The sequence below is a fragment of the Oncorhynchus keta genome, chromosome 35, assembly GCF_023373465.1.
Source record: "Oncorhynchus keta strain PuntledgeMale-10-30-2019 chromosome 35, Oket_V2, whole genome shotgun sequence".
In the NCBI taxonomy this organism is placed as follows: Eukaryota; Metazoa; Chordata; class Actinopteri; order Salmoniformes; family Salmonidae; genus Oncorhynchus; species Oncorhynchus keta.
Genome location: NC_068455.1, coordinates 7,494,344 through 7,514,343, shown reverse-complemented (window position 1 = coordinate 7,514,343; position 20,000 = coordinate 7,494,344). Strand labels below are relative to the sequence as shown.

At 44.8% G+C, this 20,000-nt stretch overlaps 1 protein-coding gene across 2 annotated transcripts in view; it reads left to right on the top strand.

Moving 5' to 3' along the window:
• The window catches only part of LOC118381032 (prospero homeobox protein 1-like), a 108,651-nt gene that overhangs the window by 72,414 nt on the left and 16,237 nt on the right, over positions 1-20,000 (top strand). For both annotated transcript variants that reach the window (XM_052496222.1, XM_052496223.1), the window contains exon 6: positions 15,764-15,958. In XM_052496222.1, coding sequence (XP_052352182.1) covers positions 15,764-15,958 — 195 coding nt within the window. The remainder of the gene's footprint in view (positions 1-15,763; positions 15,959-20,000) is intronic.

Genomic DNA, 20,000 nt, shown 5'->3' with positions numbered 1-20,000 from the left:
GCCAATCCCAACTTCAGTTCACTGACCCCTTTATCAACTCATAGTAGTAGCTGAGCTGAGAAGGACCAATCCCAACTTCAGCTCATTGACCCCTTTATCAACTCATAGTAGTAGTAGTAGTAGTAGCTGAGAAGGACCAATCCCAACTTCAGCTCATTGACCCCTTTATCAACTCATAGTAGTAGTAGTAGTAGTAGCTGAGAAGGACCAATCCCAACTTCACCCCTTTGACCCCTTTATCAACTCATAGTAGTAGTAGTAGTAGTAGCTGAGAAGGACCGATCCCAACTTCAGCTCATTGACCCCTTTATCAACTCATAGTAGTAGTAGTAGTAGTAGCTGAGAAGGACCAATCCCAACTTCAGCTCACTGACCCCTTTATCAACTCATAGTAGTAGCTGAGCTGAGAAGGACCAATCCCAACTTCAGCTCATTGACCCCTTTATCAACTCATAGTAGTAGTAGTAGCTGAGCTGAGAAGGACCAATCCCAACTTCAGCTCATTGACCCCTTTATCAACTCATAGTAGTAGCTGTAGTAGTAGCTGAGAAGGACCAATCCCAACTTCAGCTCACTGACCCCTTTATCAACTCATAGTAGTAGCTGAGCTGAGAAGGACCAATCCCAACTTCAGCTCACTGACCCCTTTATCAACTCATAGTAGTAGCTGAGCTGAGAAGGACCAATCCCAACTTCAGCTCATTGACCCCTTTATCAACTCATAGTAGTAGCTGAGCTGAGAAGGACCAATCCCAACTTCAGCTCACTGACCCCTTTATCAACTCATAGTAGTAGTAGTAGTAGTAGCTGAGAAGGACCAATCCCAACTTCAGCTCATTGACCCCTTTATCAACTCATAGTAGTAGTAGTAGTAGTAGCTGAGAAGGACCAATCCCAACTTCAGCTCATTGACCCCTTTATCAACTCATAGTAGTAGTAGTAGTAGTAGCTGAGAAGGACCAATCCCAACTTCAGCTCTTTGACCCCTTTATCAACTCATAGTAGTAGTAGTAGTAGTAGCTGAGAAGGACCAATCCCAACTTCAGCTCATTGACCCCTTTATCAACTCATAGTAGTAGTAGTAGTAGTAGCTGAGAAGGACCAATCCCAACTTCAGCTCATTGACCCCTTTATCAACTCATAGTAGTAGTAGTAGTAGTAGCTGAGAAGGACCAATCCCAACTTCAGCTCATTGACCCCTTTATCAACTCATAGTAGTAGCTGAGCTGAGAAGGACCAATCCCAACTTCAGCTCACTGACCCCTTTATCAACTCATAGTAGTAGTAGTAGTAGCTGAGAAGGACCAATCCCAACTTCAGCTCTTTGACCCCTTTATCAACTCATAGTAGTAGTAGTAGTAGTAGCTGAGAAGGACCAATCCCAACTTCAGCTCATTGACCCCTTTATCAACTCATAGTAGTAGTAGTAGTAGTAGTAGCTGAGAAGGACCAATCCCAACTTCAGCTCACTGACCCCTTTATCAACTCATAGTAGTAGTAGTAGTAGTAGCTGAGAAGGACCAATCCCAACTTCAGCTCACTGACCCCTTTATCAACTCATAGTAGTAGTAGTAGTAGTAGTAGCTGAGAAGGACCAATCCCAACTTCAGCTCACTGACCCCTTTATCAACTCATAGTAGTAGCTGAGCTGAGAAGGACCAACAAGAACCTGAGGGGTAAGATTCAGAATGACCCTTGACATTTTATTCTGAGCTGTCTGTAGTTTATTGATGAACTATGACCCTTGACATTTTATTCTGAGCTGTCTGTAGTTTATTGATGAACTATGACCCTTGACATTTTATTCTGAGCTGTCTGTAGTTTCCTCTTGATGAACTATGACCCTTGACATTTTATTCTGAGCTGTCTGTAGTTTATTGATGAACTATGACCCTTGACATTTTATTCTGAGCTGTCTGTAGTTTCCTGTTGATGAACTATGACCCTTGACATTTTATTCTGAGCTGTCTGTAGTTTCCTCTTGATGAACTATGACCCATGACATTTTAATCTGACTTGTCTGTAGTTTCCTTTTGATGAACTTAACGGCGCTTCTGTACCAGGAAGTGGACATAGTCAAAGTAACGCTGCAGGAAGTGTTTCCATTTATCTAGAAATGTCACTTTCTGGTTGACCTTGGCACTTACTTTCTGCTCTCCCCTGTCAGGAACCTGATCACAGCCTAACTATGTCATGTATGTGTGTGTCCTTTTGCATTGTCCTGTCTAATGGTGTCATGGCATTCGTTGCCAACGTCATTAACATACTGTACCCCAAATCAGGGTCAGGTCTCTCTGTCTCTCTCTCTCCTACTCTGTCTTTACGTCTCTCTCTCTCTCTGTCTGTCTCTGTCTGAGTCTCTCTCTCTCTCCATCTCCCTCTCTCTCTCTTTCCGTCTCTCTCTCTCTCTCTGTCTGTCTCTGTCTGAGTCTCTCTCTCTCTCCATCTCCCTCTCTCTCTCTTCTCCATCTCTGTCTGTCGTCTCTCTCTCTCTCTCTCTGTCTGTCTGTCTGTCTGAGTCTCTCTCTCCATCTCCCTCTCTGTCTTTACGTCTCTCTCTCTCTCTGTCTCTGTCTGAGTCTCTGTCTTTGTCTCTCTCTCTGTCTGTCTCTGTCTGAGTCTTTCTCTCCATCTCCTCTCTCTCTTTACGTCTCTCTCTCTCTGTCTGTCTCTGTCTGAGTCTCTCCTCTCTGTCTTTACGTCTCTCTCTTCTGTCTTTCTGTCTTTCTCTGTCTTTACGTGTCTCTCTCTCTCTGTCTGTCTCTGTCTGACATCTCTCTCTCTCTCTCTCTTCTCTCTCTCTCTCTGTCTGTCTCTGTCTTTTCTCTCTCTCTCTCTACTCTGTCTTTCGTCTCTCTCTCTCTCTCTCTCTGTCTCTCTCTCTCTCTCTCTCTCTCTCTCTCTCTCTCTCTCTCTCTCTCTCTCTCTCTCTCTCTCTCTCTCTCTCTCTCTCTCTCTCTCTCTCAATTCAATTCAAATCAATTCAAGGGCTTTATTGTCATGGGAAACATGTGTTAACATTGCCAAAGCAAGTGAGGTAGATAATATACAACAGTGAAATAAACAATAAAAATTAACAGTAAACATTACACATACAAAAGTTCCAAAAGAATTAATACATTACAAATGTCATATTATATATATATACACACAGTGTTTTAACAATGTACAAATGGTTAAAGGACACAAGGGAAAAATAAATAAAAATAAATAAATAAATAAAATAAATAAATAAGCATAAATATGGGTTGTATTTACAATGGTGTTTGTTCTTCACTGGTTGCCCTTTTCTTGTGGCAACAGGTCACAAATCTTGCTGCTGTGATGGCACACTGTGGTATTTCACCCACTAGATACGAGAGTTTATCAAAATCAGGTTTGTTTTTGAATTCTTTGTGGATCTGTGTAATCTGAGGGAAATATGTCTCTCTAATATGGGCATCTCTAACTCTCTCTGACTCTTTCTCCCTCTCTCTCTCTCTCTGACTCTTTCTCCCTCTCTCTCTTTCTCTCTCCCTCTGCCCCCCCCCCCCTCACTCCATGAGAACAATAGTCAGCATGTGTTGGGGGCGGGGGATCAGCTAGTTGTTGTGGGGGAATTAGGCATAAATTACCACCTAATTGGGTTTGAATAGAGAGGGAGGCTCTGGGAATAGGTGATCGTTACTGTGGGAAGTGGGTTATACTGACTGTTCTTACACACGCCTGAACACACACAGTTACACACACACAGATATACAGTACACATACACACACACACACCCAGAGATACAGTACACATACACACACTGATATACAGTACGCACACACACACACACACACACACACACACACACACACACACACACACACACACACACACACACACACACACACACACACACACACACACACACACACACACACACACACACACACACACACACACACACACACACACACACACACACAGAAAGTGTTTTACCCAATGCTCAATTTTTTAGGTTCCATCTCATCTCCTGGATCTAGCTTCAGGTCTTTTAAAAACATTTTTGTTTAGCTTTATTTAACTAGGCAAGTTTTCAGTTTTAAGAACAAATTCTTATTTTTAATGACGGCCTAGGAACAGTAGGTTAACTGCCTGTTCAGGGGTAGAACGACAGATTTGTCAGCTCGTGGGTTTGAACTTGCAACTTTCCGGTTACTAGTCCAATGCTCTAACCACTTGGCTACCTGCCACCTCTACACTCTAACCACTAGGCTACCCTGCCACCTCTACACTCTAACCACTAGGCTACCCTGCCACCTCTACACTCTAACCACTAGGCTACCCTGCCTCCTCTACACTCTAACCACTAGGCTACCCTGCCACCTCTACACTCTAACCACTAGGCTACCCTGCCACACTCTAACCACTCTAACCACTAGGCTACCCTGCCACCTCTACACTCTAACCACTACTAACCACTACCTCCCACCTCTACACTCTAACCACTAGGCTACCCTGCCAACTCTACACTCTAACCACTAGGCTACCCTGCCACCTCTACACTCTAACCACTAGGCTACCTCCCTCCTCTACACTCTAACCACTAGGCTACCTGCCACTTCTACACTCTAACCACTAGGCTACCCTGCCACCTCTACACTCTAACCACTAGGCTACCCTGCCACCTCTGCACTCTAACCACTAGGCTACCCTGCCACCTCTACACTCTAACCACTAGGCTACCCTGCCACCTCTACACTCTAACCACTAGGCTACCCTGCCACCTCTGCACTCTAACCACTAGGCTACCCTGCCACCTCTACACTCTAACCACTAGGCTACCCTGCCACCTCTACACTCTAACCACTAGGCTACCTCCCACCTCTACACTCTAACCACTAGGCTACCCTGCCACCTCTACACTCTAACCACTAGGCTACCTCCCACCTCTACACTCTAACCACTAGGCTACCCTGCCACCTCTACACTCTAACCACTAGGCTACCTCCCACCTCTACACTCTAACCACTAGGCTACCTCCCACCTCTACACTCTAACCACTAGGCTACCCTGCCTCCTCTACACTCTAACCACTACGCTACCCTCACTGGGTCATGGCTCCAACGTACCTGCTCTCACTTGGGGCCAAAGCCACTGGTGCTTTTCAACCCTTTACATTTACATTTACATAACAATGGCTAACTGTGACCTTCTCACAAAAAAAACAAAAAAACTGATTTGATGATGCAAAGGTTGTTGATTCTCACAAGTCGTCACTGTCAGCCGTAGCTATGGAAACACTGGTGACACTGGTGTGTGTGGGGGAGGGGAGGGGAGGGGGTTCACCAGTGAAATGCTTCTATAGAGACACACACACACACACACACACAGTGTGGTATATGTTGAGGAAGTGTAATTAAGACCTTGTTTTTGAGAGCTTGTTAGATCTCTGTAGTGACGAGAAGTTAACTCTAATTACACCCTCGTTATAGCCAAGATACCCCCTTCTGACTCCACACCCCCAACTCAGAAGACATACTAGAGTCTGGTAGCTACCAGACTGAGTGAATAATGAAGAGTTCCATTTGATACAAAATTTGCCCTTCACTGAATTACCTAGAATATCTATTGACATTTAATTATTTTATAAATGCTGTTAAAAATCTGATCCCAATCAAAGTAATTTAAATGAAATGATAATCTGAAGATGGAGGTTAGTATTTCAACATCCTCCTGATGTTTCTAAATGTCCCATCAACATCCTCCTGATGTTTCTAAATGTCCCATCAACATCCTTCTGATGTTTCTAAATGTACCATCAACATCCTCCTGATGTCTCTAAATGTACCATCAACATCCTCCTGATGTCTCTAAATGTACCATCAACATCCTCCTGATGTCTCTAAATGTACCATCAACATCAACATCCTTCTGATGTCTCTAAATGTACCATCAACATCCTCCTGATGTCTCTAAATGTACCATCACCATCAACATCCTTCTGATGTCTCTAAATGTACCATCAACATCCTTCTGATGTCTCTAAATGTACCATCAACATCCTCCTGATGTCTCTAAATGTACCATCATCCTCCTGATCTAAAACCATCCATTCTGATGTCTCTAAATGTACCATCAACATCCTCCTGATGTCTCTAAATGTACCATCAACATCCTTCTGATGTCTCTAAATGTACCATCAACATCCTCCTGATGTCTCTAAATGTACCATCAACATCCTTCTGATGTCTCTAAATGTACCATCAACATCCTTCTGATGTCTCTAAATGTACCATCAACATCCTCCTGATGTCTCTAAATGTACCATCAACATCATCCTGATGTCTCTAAATGTACCATCAACATCCTCCTGATGTCTCTAAATGTACCATCAACATCCTTCTGATGTCTCTAAATGTACCATCAACATCCTCCTGATGTCTCTAAATGTACCATCAACATCCTTCTGATGTCTCTAAATGTACCATCAACATCCTTCTGATGTCTCTAAATGTACCATCAACATCCTCCTGATGTCTCTAAATGTACCATCACCATCAACATCCTCCTGATGTCTCTAAATGTACCATCAACATCCTTCTGATGTCTCTAAATGTACCATCAACATCCTTCTGATGTCTCTAAATGTACCATCAACATCAACATCCTTCTGATGTCTCTAAATGTACCATCAACATCCTTCTGATGTCTCTAAATGTACCATCAACATCCTTCTGATGTCTCTAAATGTACCATCACCATCAACATCCTCCTGATGTCTCTAAATGTACCATCAACATCCTCCTGATGTCTCTAAATGTACCATCACCATCAACATCCTCCTGATGTCTCTAAATGTACCATCAACATCCTCCTGATGTCTCTAAATGTACCATCACCATCAACATCCTCCTGATGTCTCTAAATGTACCATCAACATCCTTCTGATGTCTCTAAATGTACCATCAACATCCTCCTGATGTCTCTAAATGTACCATCAACATCCTCCTGATGTCTCTAAATGTACCATCAACATCCTCCTGATGTCTCTAAATGTACCATCAACATCCTCCTGATGTCTCTAAATGTCCCATCAACATCCTTCTGATGTCTCTAAATGTACCATCAACATCCTCCTGATGTCTCTAAATGTACCATCAACATCCTCCTGATGTCTCTAAATGTACCATCAACATCCTTCTGATGTCTCTAAATGTACCATCAACATCCTCCTGATGTCTCTAAATGTACCATCAACATCCTTCTGATGTCTCTAAATGTACCATCAACATCCTCCTGATGTCTCTAAATGTATCCATCCTCCTGATGTCTCTAAATGTACCATCAACATCCTCCTGATGTCTCTAAATGTACCATCACCATCAACATCCTCCTGATGTCTCTAAATGTACCATCAACATCCTCCTGATGTCTCTCTCTGTGGGAGATGTAAATCAGGTCGGGGTGAATTCAGGAAGTGTACTGAAATTACAGACAATTCTCCTCTTTTCAGTTAGGAACATTTGGAAGTGGAATTGAAATGTACTGTGTGTGTGTGTGTGTGTGTGTGTGTGTGTGTGTGTGTGTGTGTGTGTGTGTGTGTGTGTGTGTGTGTGTGTGTGTGTGTGTGTGTGTGTGTGTGTGTGTGTGTGTGTGTGTGTGTGTTTCCCCCAAACACCTCCCCTCAGGGCTTCCCTCCACTGAAAACACCCTGTCAGGGAAACACAATAGGGAGGACACTATCCACCTGGCATTCTCCGAGCTCAGCCGTTTTCTCTCTCCTTCACTCTGTCTCTATGCCTGTCTGTCTCAATATCTGTCTGTCTCTATATCTGTCTGTCTCTATATCTGTCTGTCTCTATATCTGTCTGTCTGTCTGTCTGTCTGTCTATATCTGTCTGTCTCTATATCTGTCTGTCTCTATATCTGCCTGTCTCTATATCTGTCTGTCTCTATATCTGTCTGTCTCTATATCTGTCTGTCTCTATATCTGTCTGTCTCTATATCTGTCTGTCTCTATATCTGTCTGTCTCTATATCTGTCTGTCTCTATATCTGTCTGTCTCTATATCTGTCTGTCTCAATATCTGTCTGTCTCTATATCTGTCTGTCTCAATATCTGTCTGTCTCTAGATCTATCTGTCTCAATATCTGTCTGTCTCAATATCTGTCTGTCTCTATATCTGTCTGTCTCTTTATCTGTCTGTCTCTATATCTGTCTGTCTCTATATCTGTCTGTCTGTCTCTATATCTGTCTGTCTCTATATCTGTCTGTCTGTCTGTCTCTATATCTGTCTGTCTCTATATCTGTCTGTCTCTATATCTGTCTGTCTCTATATCTGTCTGTCTCTATATCTGTCTGTCTCTATATCTGTCTGTCTCTATATCTGTCTGTCTTTTCTTTGTGCTGAGGGGGTTAGTGGAGGTTAGTTTGTCTGTCTTTTTGTGTGTGTTTTCAGCATGGGGGTTAGTGGGGGGGTTTAGTATTGGTGTGTGTGTTTTCAGCAGGGTGGGGGTTAGTGGGGGTTAGTATGGTATGGTGTTATGGGGGTGGGGTTAGTTTGGTGTGTGTGTTTTCAGCAGGGGGTTAGTGGGGGTTAGCGGGGGTTAGTGGGGGTTAGTTTGGTGTGTGTGTTTTCAGCAGGGGGGTTAGCGGGGGTTAGTTTGGTGTGTGTGTTTTCAGCAGGGGGGTTAGTGGGGGTTAGTTTGGTGTGTGTGTTTTCAGCAGGGGGTTAGTGGGGTTAGTTTGGTGTGTGTGTTTTCAGCAGGGGGGTTAGTGGGGGTTAGTTTGGTGTGTGTGTTTTCAGCAGGGGGGTTAGCGGCGGTTAGTGGGGGTTAGTTTGGTATGTGTGTTTGTGTGTGTTTTCAGCAGGGGGGTTAGCGGGGTTAGTGGGGGTTAGTTTGGTGTGTGTGTTTTCAGCGGGGTTAGTTTGGTGGGGGTTTTCAGCAGGGGGTTAGTGGGGGTTAGTTTGGTGTGTGTATTTTCAGCAGGGGGTTAGTGGGGGTTAGTTTGGGGTGTTAGTTTTTCAGCAGGGGTAGTGTGTTTTAGTTTGGGGGTGTTTTCAGCAGGGGTTAGTGGGGGTTAGTTTGGTGTGTGTGTTTTCAGCAGGGGTTAGTGGGGGTTAGTTTGGTGTGTGTGTTTTCAGCAGGGGGTTAGTGGGGGTTAGTTTGGTGTGTGTGTTTTCAGCAGGGGGTTAGTGGGGGTTAGTTTGGTGTGTGTGTTTTCAGCAGGCTCGTGTGTGTTTGGGAATGTCATTTGTTTCTCTGTGTGTCCGTCCCGTGGGAAAGGCTTCTGGAAGTCAGGGCCTGCTAGTGTCTGTCACTACAACATCAATATAACGTTACTACAACATCCCTACAATGTCACTACAACATCAATATAACGTCACTACAACATCAATATAACATTACTACAACATCCCTACAATGTCACTACAACATCAATATAACGTCACTACAACATCAATATAACATTACTACAACATCACTACAATGTCACTACAACATCCCTACAATGTTAACTACGTGGTTACTACAACGTCACTACAACATCAGTACAACATTAACTACAACATCACTACAACATCACTACAACATCACTACAACATTAACTACAACATCACTACAACGTCACTACAACATCACTACAACATTAACTACAACGTCACTACAACGTCACTACAACGTCACTACAACATCACTACAACATTAACAACAACGTCACTACAACATTAACCACAACGTCACTACAACACCACTACAGCATTAACTACAACACCACTACAGCGTTACTACAACGTCACTACAACACCAACGTTAACTACAACATCAACAATCACTACAACAACGTACGTGGTTACTACAACGTCTACATCAACGCCACTACAACACTCACTACATACAGCGTTACTACAACAACTATAACATCACTACAACATCACTACAACGTCACTGTAACATTACAAAAAGGACAAGTAACGTTTGCTTAACATGAAAATAAAACAAATATTTATTGATTAAATAAATACACATTTATTCAGAAATATTTTGATTATATTTAGGTATAGAGCAATGCAATGCTTTCAGTCAACAATACAGTCTTAGTCTGCTCAACATGTGTGTGCATGCTTCGATGTATGAGTGTGTTTGACCATATGCCCATTGTGTGTGTGTGTGTGTGTGTGTGTGTGTGTGTGTGTGTGTGTGTGTGTGTATGTTTAGTGTGTGTGTGTGTGTGTGTGTGTGTGTGTGTGTGTGTGTGTGTGTGTGTGTGTGTGTGTGTGTGTGTGTGCGTGTGCGTGTGCGTGTGCGTGTGTGTGTGTGTGTGTGTGTTTGTGTGTGTGTGTGTGTGTGTGTGTGTGTGTGTGTGTTTAGTGTTAATTGCTGAATTGTTGCGTTGCTGTTTTGTCCGTCTCTCTTTCTGTCCAACCTGACACAAAGCCTCTCTAAAGCTCTCCGTTGCACCCTTCACACACACACACACACACACACACACACACACACACACACACACACACACACACACACACACACACACACACCGCTAAAACATGCCCACTTATTCTTCATGCTGTCACCCTCTGATCATCCCTGAAAAATGCCTCCGTTGCTCTTTCCCTCTCCCTCCTTCTATCTGTCCTCTCCTCCCCCCCTCCCGTTGCCTTGCCCTCCCCCCATTGCCTTGTCCCCCCTCCCTTGTTCCTATGAGACAATGTCTTGTAACAATGCCTGTTCTAATCTCCATGTCAAAGCTGTTTTTCCCCTCCACTAAACACACACACACACACACACACACCTCCCTGTGGTGTAGTAAGAGCAGGGACATCACACAGACAATGTTATGTAGTATTACTAAAGAGAATATGTAACATATAAAATGTAATATAAGAAAATATGTAACATAATATAACATGTAATATAATATGTTATATGATATGTAATATAATATATAATCTGTAATATAATATAATATATAACATATAATATAATATAATATATAATCTGTAATATAATATATAACATATAATATAATATAATATATAATATGTAATATAATATAATATGTAATATAATATAATATGCCATATAATATGTAATATAATATGTAATATAATATATAATATAATATGTAATATAATATATAATATGTAATATAATATGCCATATGATATGTAATATAATATATAATATGTAATATAATATACTATGTAATATAATATTTAATATAATATGTAATATAATATTTAATATAATATGTAATATAATATGTCATGTAAAATAACATAATATGAAATATAATATAATATAATATGTAATATAACATATTATGAAATATAATACAATATGTAATATAATATAAAATGTAATATAATATAATATATGATGTGTAATATAATATAATATGAAATATAATATAATAGGTAATATAATATAAAATGTAATGTAATATATAATATAATAAATATGTAATATAATATGTAATATAATATAATATGTAATATAATATAATATGCAATATAATATAATATGTAATATAATATGTAATATAATAGGTAATATAATATGTAATATAATATAATATCACAGCTGCCAATATAAAGGTAATATAAAACACATATTTAGTGGTATAAATAATATGTTGATATAAGGGTATATAATATAATATAATTGTTCCTGTTATAATATGTACATATAATATTACCCTCCTTGGCATTGTTCCTGTAATATAATATAAGGGTATGTAATATTAATGGCATTGTTCCTGTTCTGTTGATGTAAGGGTCTTATATTCATATTGTTCCTGTTCTGTTGATATAATATGTAATATTAATGGCATTGTTCCTGTTCTAATATGTATAGGTAATATTAATATGGCATATGTTCCTGTTCTAATGATGTACAGGGTATAATATAATATGGCATTGTTCCTGTTCTGTTGATATAAGGGCCTATATATTCAATGGCATTGTTCCTGTTCTAATATGTAATATAATATTCACCCTCCTTGGCATTGTTCCTGTTCTGTTGATATATAAAGTATTCATATAATGGCATTAATCCTGTTCTATAATATAATATGTAATATAATATAATATGTAATATGATATAAGGGCATATGTAATATTCAATATAATCCTGTTCTGTTGATATACAGGAAATATAATATATAATATCACTCCTTGGCATTGTTCCTGTTCTATTAAAACAGGGCCTTGCGAAATATTACCCTCCTGGCATTGTTCCTGTTCTGTTGATGTACAGGGCCTTGCGAAGTATTCACCCTCCTTGGCATTGTTCCTGTTCTGTTGATGTACAGGGCCTTGCGAAGTATTCACCCTCCTTGGCATTGTTCCTGTTCTGTTGATGTACAGGGTCTTGCGAAGTATTCACCCTCCTTGGCATTGTTCCTGTTCTGTTGATGTACAGGGCCTTGCGAAGTATTCACCCTCCTTGGCATTGTTCCTGTTCTGTTGATGTACAGGGCCTTGCGAAGTATTCACCCTCCTTGGCATTGTTCCTGTTCTGTTGATGTACAGGGCCTTGCGAAGTATTCACCCTCCTTGGCATTGTTCCTGTTGTGTTGCCTTTCAACCGAGAAATAAAATAGATTTTTCGGGGGTTTGTTTCAAATCAAATCAAATGTATTTATATAGCCCTTCGTACATCAGCTGATATCTCAAAGTGCTGTACAGAAACCCAGCCTAAAACCCCAAACAGCAAGCAATGCAGATGTAGAAGCACGGTTTCATTTGATTTATACAACATGAATGGGAGCACATTAATATATGCCATTTAGCAGACGCTTTTATCCAAAGCGACTTACAGTCATGTGTGCATACATTCTACGTATGGGTGGTCCCGGGGATCGAACCCACTACCCTGGCGTTACAAGCGCCATGCTCTACCAACTGAGCTACAGAAGGACCATACATGCCTGCCACTTTGAAGATGCAACATATTTTTTCTTGTGAAATAAACTAGAAATAAGACAAAAAAACAGAACACTTGAGCGTGCATAACTATTCATCCCCCAAAATCAACACTTTGTAGAGCCACCTTTTGCAGCAATTACAGCTGCAAGTCTCTTGGTGTATGTCTCTATAAGCTTGGCACATCTAGCCACCTGGGATTTTTGCCCATTCAAGGCAAAACTGCTCCAGCCCCTTCAAGTTGGATGGGTTCCTGCTGGTGTACAGCAATATTTAAGTCATACCACAGATTCTTAATTGGATTGAGGTCTGGGTTTTGACTAGGCCATTCCAAGACATTTAAATGTTTCCCCTTAAACCAGAGTATTGCTTTAGCAGTATGCTTAGTGTTGTTGTGCTGCTGGAAGGTGAACCTCCGTCCCAGTCTCAAATCTCTGGAAGACTGAAACAGGTTTCCCTCAAGAATTTCCCTGTATTTAGCGCCATCCAACATTCCTTCAATTCTGACCAGTTTCACAGTCCCTGCCAATGACAATCAAACCCACATCATGATGCTGCCACCACCATGCTTCACTGTGGGGAGGGTGTTCTCGGGGTGATGAGAGGTGTTGGGTTTAATTGCAAGACATAGTGTCTTCTTTGATGGCGAAAAAGCTCAATTTTAGTCTCATCTGACCAGAGTACCTTCTTCCATATGTTTGGGGAGTCTCCCACATGCCTATTGGCAAACACCAAATGTGTTTGCTTATTTTTTTATTTAAGCAATGGCTTTTGTCTGGCCACTCTTCCGTAAAGCCCAGCTCTGTGGAGTGTACGGCTTAAAGTGGTCCTATGGACAGATACTCCAATCTCCGCTGTGGAGCTTTGCAGCTCCTTCAGGGTTATCTTTGGTCGCTTTGTTGCCTCTCTGATTAATACCCTCCTTGCCTGGTCCGTGAGTTTTGGTGGGTGGCCCTCTCTTGGCAGGTTTGTTGTGGTGCCATTTTCTTTCCATTTTTTTATCATGTGACACTTAGATTGCACACAGGTGGACTTTATTTAATTAATTATGTGACTTCTGAAGGTAATTCGTTGCACCAGATCTTATTTTATATATATATATGCCATTTAGCAGACGCTTTTATCCAAAGCGACTTACAGTCATGTGTGTATACATTCTACGTATGGGTGGTCCCGGGAATCGAACCCACTACCCTGGCGTTACAAGCGCCATGCTCTACCAACTGTGCCACAGAAGGACCGAAGGGGTTTCATAGCAAAGGGGGTGAATACATATGCACACACCAAGTAATTTTTTTAAATCAAGTTATTTTTTCAATTCATGTAGCCAGTCTCCATGTGTAGTTGGTGGTTTATCTCCCTGTAACTTTGTAGCCAGTACAGTCTCCATGTGTAGTTGGTGGTTTATCTCCCTGTAACTTTGTAGCCAGTACAGTCTCCATGTGTAGTTGGTGGTTTATCTCCCTGTAACTTTGTAGCCAGTACAGTCTCCATGTGTAGTTGGTGGTTTATCTCCCTGTAACTTTGTAGCCAGTACAGTCTCCATGTGTAGTTGTTGGTTTATCTCCCTGTAACTTTGTAGCCAGTACAGTCTCCATGTGTAGTTGGTGGTTTATCTCCCTGTAACTTTGTAGCCAGTACAGTCTCCATGTGTAGTTGGTGGTTTATCTCCCTGTAACTTTGTAGCCAGTACAGTCTCTATGTGTAGTTGTTGGTTTATCTCCCTGTAACTTTGTAGCCAGTACAGTCTTCATGTGTAGTTGTTGGTTTATCTCCCTGTAACTTTGTAGCCAGTACAGCATCATGATTACACTATCTTTTCCAACTGTTCTGTTCTCTGGTTTTAATGTCTATTCTAGAATGCCCTTCTAACCAATCAGAAATGAATATTTAAAAATGCTGTGGTATAAACATGTTTTAAACAGACAGTGTAGTTTAATATTACTGAAGAAAATTTATATTTATACTCTGACAGACCAAGAACGAGGAAAGGAATCATAATAATTAATAATGATCAATATTACTCTCTCTCCCCTCTCTCTGTCTTTCTCTCCCTCTCTCTGTCTCTCTCTGTCTCTCTCTCCCTCTCTCTCCCTCTCTCTGTCTTTCTCTCCCTCTCTCTGTCTTTCTCTCCCTCTCTGTCTCTCTCTCCCTCTCTCTCTCCCTCTCTCTGTCTTTCTCTCCCTCTTTCTCTCCCTCTCTCTGTCTCCCTCTCTCCCTCTCTCTGTCTCTCTCTCTCCCTCTCTCTGTTTCTCTCTGTCTTTTCTCCCCTCCCTCTCTGTCTCTCTCTCCCTCTCTGTCTTTCTCTCCCTCTCTCCTGTCTCTGTCTCTCTCTCTGTCTTTCTCCTCTCTCTGTCTCTCTCTCTTTGTCTTTCTCTCCCTCTCTCTCTCCCTCTCTCTGTCTCTCCCTCTCTCTGTCTTTCTCTCCCCTCTCTCTCTCTCTGTCTCTCTCTGTCTCGCTCTCTCTCTCTCTCTCTCTCTGTCTCTCTCTGTCTTTCTCTCCTCTCTCTGTCTCTCTGTCTCTCTCTTTGTCTTTCTCTCTCCTCTCTCTCTCTCTGTCCTCTCTCTGTCTTTCTCTCCTCTCTCTCTCCCTCTCTCTGTCTTTCTCTCCTCTCTCTGTCTGTCTCTCTCTCTCTCTCTGTCTCTCTCTGTCTCTCTCTCTCCTCTCTCTCCCTCTCTCTCTCTTTCTCTCCCTCTCTCTGTCTTTCTCTCCCTCTCTGTCTCTCTCTCCCTCTCTCTCTCCCTCTCTCTGTCTTTCTCTCCCTCTTTCTCTCCCTCTCTCTGTCTCCCTCTCTCCCTCTCTCTGTCTCTCTCTCTCCCTCTCTCTGTTTCTCTCTCTCTGTCTCTCTCGCTCTCTTTCCCTCCAGTTTAACCGCTGCATCACATCTCAGCTCATCAAGTGGTTCAGTAACTTCAGAGAGTTCTATTACATCCAGATGGAGAAGTTTGCCCGGCAGGCCATCAACGAAGGAGTGACCACCAACGAGGACCTGTCTGTGGGCAGGGAGTCTGAGCTCTACCGAGCCCTCAACATGCACTACAACAAGGCCAACGACTTTGAGGTATGACAGCTGTAGGGTTAAGGGGTGGTTGGTGGTGGGAGGACGAGGACGGTGCCTGGGTGTCCTTGTCAAAGCAATATCTTGCATTCACATTTGAATCTCTCCTTCCTTCCTCTCTGTTTCTCTCTATCTCTCTCTCTCTTCTATTTCTGACTCTCTCTCTCTGGGACCCTATGCTATTCAACACAGTCACATCCGCATCAGTTAGAAGCCCATTACACAGCATTTAATACACACACACACAGTCTATAAGAAGGTAGTTTGGGGGCGAACCCACAGAAGACTCAAACATATTTCAAGTGGACCAAGAAAAGGGTGTTTTGCTTAATGAGTCAGGTAGCAGAGTCAGGTACCATCTCTCTGTCCTCTCTTCATCTCTCTGTCCTCTCTTCATCTCTCTGTCCTCTCTTCATCTCTCTGTCCTCTCTTCATCTCTATGTCCTCTCTTCATCTCTGTCCTCTCTTCATCTCTCTGTCCTCTCTGTCCTCTCTTCATCTCTCTGTCCTCTCTTCATCTCTCTGTCCTCTCTTCATCTCTCTGTCCTCTCTTCATCTCTCTGTCCTCTCTGTCCTCTCTTCATCTCTCTGTCCTCTCTTCATCTCTCTGTCCTCTCTTCATCTCTCTGTCCTTCCTCATTCTTCTGCTGTTAAACTCAGGCCCATGAAACTGGAACCACAGCCTATTCAGCAAGTCCCCCCACACACACATCCATTCTCCTCCTTTTGCCAAATTTAGCATCATCAAAGTTCCACCTTGGACTGTCCCCCACCTCACCCCCTCTACCTCCTTCCTCCCGTCTCCTCCCCCTCTCCTCCCCTCCCCTCTCCTCTCCTCCCCTCTCCTCCCGTCTCCTCCCCCTCTCCTCCCCTCTCCTCCCGTCTCCTCCCCCTCTCCCCTTCTCTGTTTGAATCTGTCCTCTGTTCCCCCACCTCACCCCCTCTACCTCCTTCCTCCCGTCTCCTCCCCCTCTCCTCCCGTCTCCTCCCCCTCTCCCCTTCTCTGTTTGAATCTGTCCTCTGTTCCACCGGCTCTCCTTCTTTTGATGGTTATCTACTCTGTCAATGTTCATTCGTTCCCCTCTCCTCCTCCTATCCACCCGTTCCCCCTTCTCCTCCACTCGTTCCCCTCCTCTCCTCCTATCCACCCGTTCCCCCTTCTCCTCTCCTCTCCTCCACTCGTTCCCCTCTCCTATCTACTCGTTCCCCTCTCCTCCTCCTATCTACTCGTTCCCCTCTCCTCCTCCTATCTACTCGTTCCCCTCTCCTCCTCTCCTCCACCCCTTCCCCTCTCCTCCTATCCACCCCTTCCCCTCTCCTCCTCCTATCTACCTGTTCCCCTCTCCTCCTCCTATCTACTCGTTCCCCTCTCCTCCTCTCCTCCACTCGTTCCCCTCTCCTCCTATCTACCTGTTCCCCTCTCCTCCTCCTATCTACTCGTTCCCCTCTCCTCCTCTCCTCCACTCGTTCCCCTCCTCTCCTCCTATCTACCTGTTCCCCTCTCCTCCTCCTATCTACTCGTTCCCCTCTCCTCCTCCTATCCACCCGTTCTCCTCTTCTCCTCCAATCCACACGTTCCCCTCTCCTCCTCCCTCTCCCTCTCTTCTCCTCCTATCCACCTTCTCCTCTCCTCTCCCTCTCTTCTCCTCCTATCCACCCGTACCTCTCCTCCTCTCCTCTCTCTCTCTCCTCCAATCCACCCCTCTCCTCTCCTCTCCTCTCTTCTCCTCCAATCCACCGTACCTCTCCTCTCCTCTCCTCTCCTCCAATCCACCCGTACCTCTCCTCCCTCTCCTCTCCTCTCCCCTCCAATCCACCCGTACCTCTCCTCTCTCTCTCCTCCTATCCACCCGTTCCTTTCCTCTTCTCCCTCTCCTCCCCTCTCCTCTCCTCTCCTCTCCTCTCTCCTCTCCTCTCCCTTCTCTTCTCCTCCCTCCACCCGTACCTCTCCTCTCCTCTCCTCCAATCAACCCGTACCTCTCCTCTCCCTCTCCTCCTATCCTCCCCTCTCCTCTCCTCCTCCTCTCCTCCCAATCCTCCCTACCTCTCCTCTCCCTCTCCTCTCCACCTCCTCCTCTCCTCTCCTCTCCTCCTATCCACCATTTCCTCTCCTCTCCCTCTTCTCTTCTCCTCCTATCCACCCGTTCCCCTCTCTCTTCTCCTCCTATCTACCCGTTCCTCTCCTCTCTCCTCTCTCCTCCTCCTATCTACCTGTTCCTCTCCTCTCTTCTCTTCTCCTCCTATCCACCCGTTCCTCTCCTCTCTTCTCTTCTCCTCCTATCCACCCGTTCCCCTCTCCTCCTCCTATCTACCCGTTCCTCCCCTCTCCTATCCTCCCGTTCCCCCTCTCCTCTCCCTCCAATCCACCCGTTCCTCTCCTCTCCTCTTCTCTCCCTCTCCTCTCCTCTTCCAATCCACCCGTTCCTCTCCTCTCCTCTCCTCTCCTCCAATCCACCCGTACCTCTCCTCCCTCTCTTCTCCTCCAATCCACCCGTTCCTCTCCTCTCCTCCAATCCACCCGTTCCTCTCCTCTCTTCTCCTCCTATCCACCCGTACCTCTCCTCTCCTCTCTTCTCCTCCTATCCACCCGTTCCCCCTCTCCTCCTATCTACCCGTTCCTCTCCTCTCCTCCAATCTATCCCCGTTCCTCTCCTCTCCTCTCTATCTCCAATCCACCCGTCTCCTCTCTTCTCCTCCAATCCACCCGTTCCTCTCCTCTCTTCTCTTCTCCCCTCCCTATCCACCCGTTCCCTCTCCTCCTCCTATCTACCCGTTCCTCTCCTCTCTTCTCTTCTCCTCCTATCCACCCGTTCCCCTCTCCTCTCCTCTCTTCTCCTCCTATCCACCCTTCCTTCTCCTCCTATCTCCTTCCTCTCCTCCTCTCCTATCCACCCGTTCCCCCTTCCCCTCCTCCTCCAATCCACCCGTTCCTCTCCTCTCTTCTCCTCTCCTCTCCTCTCCCTCTCCTCCCTCTCCTCTCCACCCTCTCCTCTCCTCTCTCCAATCCACCCGTTCTCTCCTCTCTTCTCCTCCCTCCCCTCTCCTCTCCTCTCCTCTCCTCTCCTCCCTCTCTCTCTCTCTCCTCTCCTCCCCGTTCCCTCTCTCTCTCCTCCAATCCACCGTACCTCTCCTCTCCTCTCCTCCAATCCACCCGTACCTCCTCTCCTCTCCTCTCCTCCAATCCACCCGTACCTCTCCTCTCCTCTCCTCCAATCCACCCGTACCTCTCCTCCCTCCTCTCTTCTCCTCCAATCCGTACCTCTCTCCTCTCTCTCTTTCTCCTCCAATCCACCCGTACCTCTCCTCCCTTCTCCTCTCCCTCCCCTCTCCTCTCCTCCCTCTCCTCCCCTCCCCTCCTCTCCTCTCCTCTCCTCTCCTCTCCTCCCCTCTCCTCCCCTCTCCCTCTCCTCTCCTCCCCTCCTCCCTCCCCTCCCTCTCTCCCTCTCCCTCTCCTCTCCTCTCCTCTCCTCTCCTGTCCTGTCCTATCCCTCTCCTCTCCCCTCCTTCTCCTCCAATCCTCTACCTCTCCTCCTCCCCTCTCCTCCCCTCTCCTCTCCTTCTCCTCTCAATCCCCCTCCCTCTCCTCCCTCCCCTCTCCTGCCTCTCCTCTCCTCCCTCTCCTCCCCTCCCCTCTCTTCTCCTCCCTCCCCTCTCCTCTCCTCTCTTCTCCTCCAATCCACCCTCCCCTCTCCTCCTCCTATCACCCTACCTCCTCTCCTCTCCCTCCTCTCTCTCTCCTATCCTCCCCGTTCCTCTCCTCTCTTCTCTTCTCCTCCTATCCACCCGTTCCCCTCTCCTCCTCCTATCTACCCGTTCCTCTCCTCTCTTCTCTCCTCCTCCTCTCTACCTGTTCCTCTCCTTCTCTTCTCTTCTCCTCCAATCCACCCGTACCTCTCCTCTCTTCTCTTCTCCTCCTATCCACCCCCGTTCCCCTCTCTTCTCCTCCTATCCACCCGTTCCTCTCTCTCTCCTCCTATCCACCCGTTCCCTCCTTCTCCTCTCCTCCAATCCACCCGTTCCTCTCCTCTCTTCTCTTCTCTCCTAT